This window comes from Phyllostomus discolor, chromosome 2 (assembly GCF_004126475.2).
Source record: "Phyllostomus discolor isolate MPI-MPIP mPhyDis1 chromosome 2, mPhyDis1.pri.v3, whole genome shotgun sequence".
NCBI lineage: Eukaryota > Metazoa > Chordata > Mammalia > Chiroptera > Phyllostomidae > Phyllostomus > Phyllostomus discolor.
The window spans coordinates 89,105,285-89,117,653 of NC_040904.2; the positions used below are offsets into that span (position 1 = coordinate 89,105,285).

Sequence of the window (12,369 nt, forward strand, 5' to 3'; positions counted from 1 at the left end):
ATACTGGTATGTGAAATGTCTCAGATTGGATAAAATTCCTTTAAATTCCCTCTAGCTCTAAAATTCTAACACTAGGAAATTGTATGCTCAAGCTAATAAGTTTTAAACACAAAGTTATTTTAGAGAAGCCTAGGTGTAGTCTCAAGTTCATTACTTCTCCACACTTTCTCACCCACACCGCCCCCCAGTAACTTCTCATTCTGTTTTTACAGATTGCTAATAGCCAAGAAAAATGAATGTCAATTTATTTATATATAAGCTGTAAGTATGCAGTTCATAGGGGCATTGTGAATTGCCATTTGGTAGTATTCTTTTTTGCTTCACTCCATACTGATGCATTTTTAATGCTCTGTATGAATAATGCTCTGCAGGGTGTTTTTTTAGTTTTAATATTCATAAAACAGGAGGCTTGGAATTAGAGATTATTATTAGAGATCTTATATTCCAGGGGTTCACAAACATGCTGGCCCCTCTGAATCACCTGGGAAACACACGGAAAATATTCATTTCTAGGCTTGATATCTAGAGAATCTGATTCAGTAGGCCTGTGATGAAATAGGATCCTATATTTCTTAAGAAGCTGCCCAGGTCACTCAGAATCTTAGGTTTTGGAACTAGTGCTGTAGCCTAACTTACTTCATCTGTAACTAGTGTGAATTGAATTGTGCTCATACAGTACTGAGGTCCAGTAGCCTCAGACTGGGAACCAGGATGCAGGGCTGCTGATGACAGTTCAGTGCCATTCTGAGAAACATTTTGTCACACACACATTACTTACCCCTCAAGAGCTCCAGCGATCAGTATATCTTCCTTGTCAGTTTTAATATCCAACTCTGGCTCTCCATTAAGCAAGAGCTTCAGGTTATAAATAACCAGGAAAGTACCTAGTGGAAAATAGATGTTTGACTTGTCAATATTTTAACTATACTAAATATCAGTCATGGTGATATTATCTCATCTATTGATTTAAGCTTGCTCTAGGCCAAATTTCCCTTTGTACTTCAGTAAATATGTTTGGATAACTTCCAAGATATATGTCTTATAGTAAATTCTGCTCTCTGCTGAAGAGTGTTGAGATTCTACCATATAGTACTTCTTTTCACTACTCATTTTATTATGTCCTTCAATGAGGATTCTTAAGCTTAGGCACTTTTCATAATTTGCATTATAAAAATTGTTAGGAGACTTATCCAAATTTGTATTACAGGTAGAGCTCTCATTGGGAGAACTACAATCAATCAATCTGAAAACAAATACGAGTTTTAAAAATTTGTACAAATATGAGGTGTTGTTTTAGACCCTATAACAGGTGTGGCAAATTTTTTCAGTAAAGGGCCACAAAATAGATACTCCACACTCTATAGGCCATATGGTCTCTGTCACAACTACTCACAACTCTACCACTGTAGCAGGAAAGCTTCCACTGACAATACATAAATGTATGAGTTGACCATATTCCAATAAAGCTGTATTTACAAGAACAGGTATGAAGCCAGATTAGACCTGTGGGCCACAGTGTGCTGATCTTGCCTTGAAGGTCAGTTAACAAAAAAGTCCAAATTCTTTAGATTTGCTTATAATAGGAAGACAAACAGGACTGCCAGAGAAATTAAAAGAACAACCAATTACCCTTTTTTGGTAGTGCTTAGAGAACTGCACAGGGCTAAGAACTGGACTTGGGAGCCCAAAGGCCTGTGTCTAAATCCTGGGTCAAACATCTACCAGTGCAATGACCTCAGATAAGCTTCCTAACCTCGCTGAACCCAACTCTTCTAACCTATACAGTAGAGTTTATAAAGTATCTAAAATATACAGTTGTTTTGAGGATTAAATGAGTTAATTTTTATAAACCTTTTAGAAAAGTATTCAGGAAATAGTATGCTCTCCATTAGCATTTGAAAGAGTATTTCACAATTAGAAGTCAACTAAGAGATTACATTAATGGTCCTCAAAGTATAGCATGTACATGCTAATGAAAGGAACAGTTTAACTGCCAATATTTTCCTTTATAAGAAGGAGGAAAAGATGACACAAAACATCACTATTGGAGGTTAGAGGAGAAACTTCAAAAGTAACATAGGCTAATTGGAAACAAATCTCTCAGAGTTTCTCTGTAAACATTACATAAATCAAGGACTTGAAAAAGCAGAATGCCCATAGTTTTCTCTAAGGTAGGATCCTTTTGGCTTCTAGATATAGAAAGTGTTGGAAGTCTAGGGAAATACTGGCACTGGAAAATGTTACTAGACATAGTACATTCTTCATGTTGAACAGAAAGTTGGTGGAGGTTGAAAGAATGCAAAAAAAGATCTGTTAGTTTGGAAAGGAATATTTACAAGGTTTTTGAGAACTGCCACAGAAACTTGGATACATTACTTTATAAATTGCCAACTCTTACAAACCTGGAATCATGTAATCTTAGATGCTGCAGTAAGCACCTCCTCACTTTGATGCCTGGTGCGGTGCTGTGGAGCCCCTATGGTCACAGCTTGTATCATCCTCTTCTCATCCATTCTCACCAAGTTCATGCAAGTACAAACATTTCTCCCATTGTCAGGGACTTGGAGTTATATATGTTTGAATTCTCTTAATACAAAACTTACATGGATAAAATAAATGCCTGCCCCATGGTGAAACTCCACATGATATTATAAAGAGGAAAAAACATGAACACATACATACAGTACCTTTCATAAGACACTGAAAACACTTTCAACAAAATTTCAGTTTTGATGATCTTACCACATTTGCCATAGATGACATCAAATTGCCGCATTAATTCAACTTCAGTTTTAAATGGAGAGTACTTATAAATTATAAACAATTCTGTTGAGAATTTCTGAGGATCATCTGTGACAGGTTTTCTGGTTCTTGTTAACCATGAGGGCATTGGAACCACAACCTATTTTAAAAATAAATATTAATTTACTGTAAAATGCACAAATAAAAAACATCATCCTTTTGTCTGATGAAAATTCAGTCCACTCTTCGGCCAAATTATGAAACCAAACACAAAATTAGAAGTTTACTTTCCTCCTGTATCCTGGTTTCATAAAGAAGAGACACATAACAAATGTGTATATGAATTAACTCTGGAGGCGGGCAAAGGGGAAAGACAGAAGAGCATCCATACCCCCATCTGGCAAGAGCTCCCCCACCTCCACAGGGACCGGATGTTCATTCTCTGGAAAGACTAAAACAAAGCATTTCTAAATTAGATGGCATGCCAAGTATAGTTGTCAGGGGACGTTACTGAGATGGGAAGGATTAATTGAGAGCATGCACATTAGATACTGGGAATCCCAGATCTCTTTTCCCCTTTGACTCTGAGAAAGCTGTCACATATGACTTCAGGCAGAAGGCTGCAGGTGTCTTCTCTGAGAAACCTAACGAGTCTGGTAGGAAAGACATAAAAAAAATATTACATTGAGAGTTTCCCAATATAACAACCCAGCTAGGTCTTTTATGGTGCCACTTATAGCTGCCAAGCCCCACCCACACTGCAGAGCTCCCAATAGGCATTTTATTGGACTAATCTTCAGAATACAGCAGATTCTCAAATGTCATTCCATTCAACATTGTTTCATTACAATGCTGATGAGAAAAAAATTCTCTGCCTGGGCCACAGCCTGTGTGGAGTTTTTCCATTCTCCCCATGTCTATGTGGGTTTTCTCCAGATAGTCTGGTTTTCTCCCACATCCCAAAGATGTGCATGTGAGGTGGACTGGTGTGTCTGAACTGCTCCAGTCTGAGTGAGCGTGGGTGTCTGTGAGTGGCTCTGCAATGGAAGAGCACTCTGCCCTGGGTGGGGTCCCACGGAGTGCCCTGAGCTTACCGAGAGAGGCCACCCATGCCCATGACCCTGTACTGGAATAAATGGGTTGGAAAATAATTATCTTGTTCTATTAATCTTTCTTAAATGTATTAATGTAGCTTGCATTTATTTCAATGTTTAATACTGGAAGTTTTTCAGGTCTTTGTAAGTTTGGTTGATGTTTTGTAACCAGAAATATGCCAAGGAACTTAACTGTTATTTACATCAATTAGCCTATGGGAAAATTGGTTTCATTATATACACTATTTCCTTAAAGTCACAGTTTCCAAGAACCTATTCAGGAAGTTCAGTGAGGATACACTGTATTCAGGATGAATAGCCACCTAAGAAAAGCCTATAATATGATAAATAGAGACCAAATAAACAAGTATCAACAAAGCAACTCAGTGGAAAGAGAAGCCATAGGAAAAACATGAAATTGTCAGAAGAAAAATAATTGATCATTGTTAATAGCTTCAGAGCTCTAAGAGGGAGAACTATATCCATGAAAAAAGAACTAGGTATCTTTTAAAAGGAAACATTGAGAGAAAGATTTCTTGGAAATTAAGAATATGACTATAAGAAATTTTTTTCTAGGAAGGGGTTAAAATATAAATGTTAAAAAACTCCCAGAAAATGAAACAAAAATGCAATGGAAAAATATAGGAGAGGAAAAATAAGAAAATTAAAGAACTGGTCTTAGACATCCAAGAGCTAAGAAAGAGTAGTTATAAAAAGTTATAGATGAAAGAAAATCTTCCAATGTTATAGAAAATTACCCCAGAATTGAAGGACATGAGTTTCCATTTTGCAAATGTCTAACAAGTGCCCACACAATGGATCCAAATAGATCCATCCAAAAGCAAAACACTGAAATCAGAATACTGGAGACAAGTGGGACAAAGAAGATAAAACTGACCTTCAAAAACTTGTGTGTGTGGAGGGGTGCTGGGCCACATACAAGACTCGGGAATTAAAATGGCCTCAGACCCCCTAACAATAACTCTAGAACTTAGAAAATAATGGAGCGATACCTTCGAAGTTCCAAAGGAAAATTTATTCCCACCTAGCAATAACACCAAACCAATCACTACATTTTCAGTCAAGATAACATTTTTATGCTTTTCTGATCTCAAAATAATTTTACCTCTCATGCACCTTTGCTAAAATGCTACTGGAGGATATGTTACACCAAAAAGAGGGAACAAGCTATGAAAGAAGACATGAGATTCAGGATCTGAGATTTAACACAGAGGAGAGATGAGGAGACTTGCCTGGACGATGGCACAGGCAGATCCCAGGATGGCAGCTCAGCACCACCCATGAGAAGTGGGAGCTGCAGCACCCATGAGAAGTGATAAAGGCATGGAAAACCAAGGAAGTACTCAGTGGTAGTGATAAGTATATAGAACACTGAGCAGACAACTATTAATTCCAGGGAAAGTAAAAAGTCATGCAGGAATGGGAAAAATAATAGTTTATAACATGATACGATTAAGAATGTGTTTACATAGTCTCATAATGTATACTGAATGTTGCCATAATCATAATTACAATTAAGTGATGAAATTGGAAAGGTATGTGTATGAAAGGAGTAGAGGAAAAAATAAACCCTCCTCTTTTACAATGGGAGATTAATAGATAATGACTAAATCAAATCAAAAGTAGCAATACAATTGCAAAAGGCCTCGTATTTCTTGTAATTTCTTGTAATTCCAACTGCTTGCTGGGAACACTCGTAACGGTTTTGAAATTTAGCCAAATATTTGTACAGTTTTATTGCAATGTTGATTTTTGTGAATTTATTAATTATCTTCCCTGCTGCAAAAAAAGAAGGAACAACATTGCAAGCCTGTTACATAGAGATATCCAGAAAAAATATCAAAATTATTAAGTAATATTACTAAAAGAGACTGCTTCTGTGGAAATGAAAAGAGGTGGTTGGTTTTATTGAAAAAATAAAATGGTGATGTGGGGGGAATGGTCCATTTTAGAAAAGCTATAACCCCAAAGCTTTGGCCCAGTTTCACATGCCCTTTACATACATAAAGTACAACATAAATGCTTAACACATCTCTTTACCTCATGTCAGCATCCCACTCAGCTACTCTCCATTGCCAACTGTTCCTATTACTCAGCCCCAGTCCACTGCAGCCAGTGAGCACACTCAGCTCCTGCTGGGCAATCTCCCATTTTCACACTGTCCCTCCAAACCCCATGCTGTCTCCAGGTCTGAGACTGGCTGTATGCCACTGCTCTTCAGGAACCAGCCTTCACTCACTCCATAAAACCCTCATGGACCACTCAAGGTTCTCTAATGTCTCCATTCATATGATTGCTTTTAGCAATTTGTAACAGCTGAAACACATCCTCACTGACACCTCCATTTTGGTTTTGGGTTTGTTTTATTTTATTGGGGTGATGTTCATTAATAAAATTATATAGGTTTCAGATACACAATTCTATAACACATCACCTGTATATTGTATTGTGTGTTTGCCACCCCAAGTCAAGTCTAAACACCTCCATTTTGTTATTTATACAATTCATATGCATCTGCCTTATTTTGTGACAGTGATGGAAACACTTTTACGGTCAGATGGTCTTCTGCTTATTTTCTAACTTCCCCAGAGTCTACCCAGTGCTGGGTAGACAGCAGTTCCTCAATATGTATTTGATGTACTGAATCATAACCAATGTTCTTCAGAGTAAATCATAACTGATGTTCTTAATAGTAAAACTCAGACACTGCACATTAAAATCTCTGGGTCATCAAATGGAGTTGAAATTATGGTCATCCAAGTTACAGTTTCAAATTCAATTTTTTTTAGATTTTATATTCTAAGACTTTGAACCCAATATTCTATGTATTTTAAGACTGATAATCCATTTATGGCACAAGTGGTAGAAACGTGTTGCAGACTTCTTCCAAAACAGCTCATTGTGCCGAAAGGAGCCTCTTGTTCTGGGAGTTTTGGGAATGCAGATCATGTAAATAAAGTTATGAAAACTGCCTAGAAGTTAAAAACCTAAGAAAGGGTCAACAGGACAGGCCTCCAATGACCCCAGCCACCTTTTCTGATTTCCCAAACATACTCCTAACCTTCTAAACCACAATCAGAAAGAACTCATTATAGAGAACAATACCAACACCATTGGAATGAAAGAAAAAATCTCAACTCTTACCTCACTCAGACCTTCTCCTTCACAGAATGTCTGGGAAAAAAAAACACAGGTCATTGTTTCTTCCTTCTTCGTAAAGAGAATAAAGTCTTTTCCAATCCTCATGGATCCACTATAAAAAAAATTCAGAACATAACAGTTTACATTGCAAACAATGAAAAGAAGGGTTTTCTCTTCATAGAAATAACTCCACTGTTTTGCTGACCCATCACCAACAGAGTACAATATGATTTTGCTTTCTAAGAGTAGAGCAGATGCATTTGAACTAATCCAGCCCCACACTGCTGCTTGAGACACGACTTGTAGAGAGAAGGTGCTGTCTGGGGCTGAAGAGAACAATCATCTGTCCCTGGCAGGAGCCACACTGATGATAGTGGCCTGCGTCCTTGCCTTTCATCGAGACAGTCTACTGAGATAAGCCATGGACACCTATGCTAAACTATGCTTTGAGAAACAATAAACCACAGACATGCAATTAAGCTCTAGACTACAGCTATTCCTGAAAGAAGATTCACCGTCTGTTTGAAAATTAAATTTTAGAATGTTGTAAAGATCTAAGTCAGTTATAGAAATGGAGATTCCAAAGCAAGGTAGCACTCCCAAGTTTATATTCTTTTTAAAGTTTTACGAACTTGGACCATGCTGTATAAGATTACCTGTAAGTAAATATTGTTCCAATATCAATAATACGTGCCTTAAAGAAAAAAATTCTCACCTTTTAAGACCATTGCCATATTGTCCAATAAACTTCAAGGGCGACAACCGTTTCTTGGATGTTCCAAAGTAAATGATATCTGAGGCTTCCTCTGTAATACACAACAATGTTCAGGGTGGTTAAGAATTATGAGTAGTTTATAGGGGCATGTCTCAGGGTGTTAGGACAAACCGACACCTCTTGGGTCAGCCCCGAAACAAAGATCCTTGTCAGGCTCCGTAGCTCTGACCAGGATCTTAATACTATTATATTGAAGGAGGTCTGACAGACTTAGCCACGTGAATTTGGGCAAATAAGAGTTTAAAACTCTGAGGCTGAATTTCCTCATCTCTCTTAAAAGGGAAATACTAACACATATAACACAGTTGTTGATCAAAATAAATGAAATGAATTAAATAAGATCTAGGCTTCAAGCCCTGGACATAACACACGGCACTTGATAAATGCTAATAAATTTTTAGCATTATGATTATTTGTACCACTAGTAATTTTCTGTAAATTTGGCCTCTATTCAGCCCCCTGTGGGGCTGAGAAGAAAGGATGGCTCTGATCTGATACCACCTTGGGAAGCAAGGGCTACTTGTTCCAAACTTTTAGAGTTAGTTCCCTGTTTTCCTCAGGGCATTCTGGAATTCTAGACAAAAGTCTTCCGGATTTCAGAAAATACTAATACATACCTCCAGAAAGCTGCCAGGTAAATCAAAAAAGACAGAAGTGGGCCTTCCATTTGGCCTATGCGAACTTATGCTCCCAAACTGTGCTGGGACCCTGTGTCAGTCTGGGGGTACACATGCTGTAGCTCGGCAGCACCTGGTATGGGATGTGTAGAAGCTGCCAGACTCTCTGCTGGTCAGAAGCTAACCTGACATTCAATCACATGTTCTTCTACAGGAATGGAGATTAGGTAACATGTATCCAAAAGGACAGTATTAGTTACAATTCACTGATAGTTTAGTATATTCTAGGTGCTATAGTCTATGCCATAGACTCCCATGTGTGGTGGCTAGAGTTCTGGGCAGAGGGTCAGAACACTGAATCCAACTCATATGACCCTTGCTCTCAAGAACCATATGCCATGGTAAGAGAAACAGATTGAAAGAAGTAGGCAAATAAACAAGAACTGTTCTGCAAGTGTTAAGTGAAGGTAACAAAACCAGGTCAATGTGATTGAAAATTAACAGGAGCGTGTCCTACAGACAGAATGATCAGGGAAAGCCCCTTTTATAAGGTGACAACTTAGATGAGATTCAAATGATGGTGTGGCTAGAATGCTATAAGCAAGGTGAATGATAGGAGAAAAGGTCAGAGGGCAAATAACACAAATTGAAAGTGTTACTGGGGAACATAAATTTTACTCTGAAGGAATGAAAAAGCACTAAAAGTTTTAATCAGGAGAATAATATGATATCATTGATGTTAAAAGAAAAAGCCCTCTCAGGGTATCTGTAGGGGGAAAGGACTGTCATGAGAGAAGATGGGAGGTGAGAGTTTGGAAATTCCTGCAGTCAACTTTTTAGGGTCAAGACTGATCTGGTTCAGTTTGGACAACAGATAGATTCTATTTTCAGTCATCGGATAAACTCTTCCTTCTAACTTATTACTTACTTTCTAATCAGTGTTAATAAAGAATTGCTCTCTTCCAGAGGGGAGAGAAGAGGGAATTTCAGGGGGGAATGGGTAGGGATTACAGGAACAAATTTGGAGGACACATGGACAAAAACTAGGGGTGGGGGTAATGGGGGGAAGGGGAGAGGGTTGGGTGGATGGGCTGGAATGGGAGTAGGGGGCAGAAAACTGTACTTGAACAATGATTGAAATAAAAAAAAAAAAAGAATTGCTCTCTTAACACTAGTGGGCTTTTCTTAATACTACTCTATATGTCAACTGAAGCATATTCCTTCAGAAGAACTGAGTATCTGTTGCATTCCTGTGCTTTGATCATTTTGTTTATGGAGATACACAAAATGAATTGTCTCTTTTTTTAAAGAATTGCCTTAGAATATATCACATATTCTGTTATTTTAAGAATTCATCCACTCACTTACTGGTGGGCATTTAGTTTGCTTCCAGCACTTGGCTATTGTAAATTGTGCTGCTATGAACACTGGGTTGCATAGGCTCTTTTGAATTGGTGTTTCAGGGTTCTTAGGGTATAATCCCAGCAGTGGTATTCATTTACACAATGGAATACTACACAGAAGAAAGAAAGAAGTAGCTCCTGCCCTTCATAATGGCATGGATGGAATTGGAGAACATTATGCTAAGTGAAATAAGCCAGGTGGTGAAAGACAAATACCATATGATCTCACCTATAAGTGGAACCTAATCAACAAAACAAACAAGCAGGCAACATATAACCAGAAACATTGAATTAAAGAACAAACTGACAGTAATCAGAGGGGAGGATGGAGAGGAATATTGGGGGGAAATAAGGGAAGGGCCATCAAGGAACATGGATAATGGACACATGGACAAAGCCACAGGGTATAGTTTCGAGGGTGAGAGGCAGGGATGGGTAGGGCTGGGAGCCGAGGTGGTTACTGTCTGGTTTGTTCTGTATTTCAATATTTCTGTTTATATTTTGTAAAAATATAATTTTTGAAACAGCAGTACAGTGTATGAAACCAAGAATCAAATTGATTTGGAACATCAGGAAGCAAAAACCTACCACAGAGAATAACAAGAAAAAAGAATCCAAAAAAATGAAGATAGTAAAAGCAGCCTCTGGGACAACTTCAAGAGCTCCAACATTCGTTCCATAGGGGTACCAGAAGGAGAAGAGAAAAGGCATGAAATTGGAGATCTATCAGAAAATTTAGTGAAAGGAAACTTCCTTAATTTGGTGAAGGAAATAGTCATGCAAGTCCAAGAAGCACAGAGAGACCTAATTACAAAGGATGCAAAGAGGCCCACTCCAAGGCACATCATAATTAAAAAAACAAAGGTTTAAGATAAAAAGAGACTCCTAAAAGCAGCAAGAGAAAAGAAGTTAGTTACCAGAGGGTTGCCAAATGAAAGACGGAGGAGAAGAACAGGTGAAGAGGTGAAGAAATGAAGAAGTACAAATAGGTAGCTGCAGAACAGCCACAGGAATGTAAAGCACAGTGTACGAAATGGAGCAGAGCTTTCAAACCCACAGTCAGTGGGCCACATACGGCCCAGTATAGATACAAATGGGGCCCAACAAAAAATTGTAAATTTACTTAAAACATTGCAAGATTTTTTTGTAGTTACATGTTGTAGAATATTTAATATGTGACCCAAAACAACTCTTCTTCCAGTGTGGTCCAGAATTGCCAAGTTTGGACACCCATGGAGTAGTCAAATAATTTATATGCATGACCCATGGACATGAACAATGGTGGGGGGAGTGGGGGGTGCTGGGTGGAGGGGGACAAGGGGGAAAAATCAGGACAACTGTAATAGCATAATCAATAAAATACAATTTTTAAAAAAGAACTCAAGGTTAAGCTAGCCCAAATAACTCAAAGCCCTCATCAGAGCAAATAAATAACATTTCAACTCCACAGCAAATAGGTATTATGCACCTACTTTGTGCTGGCTTTTTGCTAGCCTTGAAGATACAAAGATAATTCATGAAATGTATTGTAGAGGTATTCATTATAATGGGTACATTCAATTGAATCAACTAACCCTTTGAACCTGCAAAGAAAAATCACAAACTGCTAAAAACAAGGAGGGGTGACCTCTGCCTCAAGGTTAAGCAGAAAACTTTAAATTGCCTAAAGGCACTGGAAACTGCCTCAGGGTTCTTACAAGCAATACCAGGAGGATGGTCTAAAAAATGATTTCAGAATCCAACCAGTAACTATTTGTATTCCGTTTATTCCCAGATGTTTTTTGTACAAGTAATCAGGTAACTTCTGCCTTTCATTTTTCTAGCAATATTTATTTACATTCAGTTTTTGTCCCGGTTTAGATGGTTGCATTGAATTTACTCTGTCAGCTGAAATATGTAAACTAAAAAGTTCAATATGTTAACACTGGGGTTTATTTTCTCTAATAGCTCCATACCTGTTTTTGCTCAGCTAGCTCAATTTACTTTTATTTATTTTATGGGTTTTCAGACTGTTTCCTCTAACAGCCAGTTAGGTATCAAGATAATTAACTTACCAGGGCTCATCCCACATCCATCATCCAGGAAGCACAACATGAATCCACCCTGCAGTTTTTCATCATCCACTGTAAGAGAAGGCAGTTATTACTAATAAATATTGGGCTTAATTTGTTCATCAGAAAATCATGCTGCTCACATAATTATTTGTCCTCCTCAAAAGCAGCCACTGAGTGACAGAGTTGTGGCACAATGATAGAGCTCAGAAAACCATTTTGACTACAATTTCACAAGAAATTTCCAGGAGAAAATAATCAAGACAAAAAAGGCTCTGAATTAATGTAAACCACCTATACATTAATAAATAATTATATAGTATGACATGCCCAGCTCTAGAATTTGACTGATCCTTTAGATTCCATGTATTTCCTTCCTGTGGGAGGGAAGAAAAGTAGATGGTGATGTGATGCCAGGATCCCTCTATCCAAATTTATCAACCTTTATTTTATTCCCTTCCACCAAAGCTCTAATTCTAAAGTCAATCCGGGCCTTTCTTATTAAATTCATCAAGCTCTCTTCCA

At 37.9% G+C, this 12,369-nt stretch overlaps 1 protein-coding gene across 1 annotated transcript in view; it reads right to left on the minus strand.

Annotated features, from left to right (window-relative positions):
- Nucleotides 1-12,369, minus strand: part of MORC1 (MORC family CW-type zinc finger 1) — a 157,987-nt gene that overhangs the window by 144,898 nt on the left and 720 nt on the right. Inside the window, 5 exon segments of the mRNA XM_028502395.2 lie at nucleotides 779-884; nucleotides 2,743-2,902; nucleotides 7,002-7,110; nucleotides 7,714-7,804; nucleotides 11,848-11,916. Of these exon segments, the coding sequence (XP_028358196.1) occupies nucleotides 779-884; nucleotides 2,743-2,902; nucleotides 7,002-7,110; nucleotides 7,714-7,804; nucleotides 11,848-11,916 (535 nt within the window).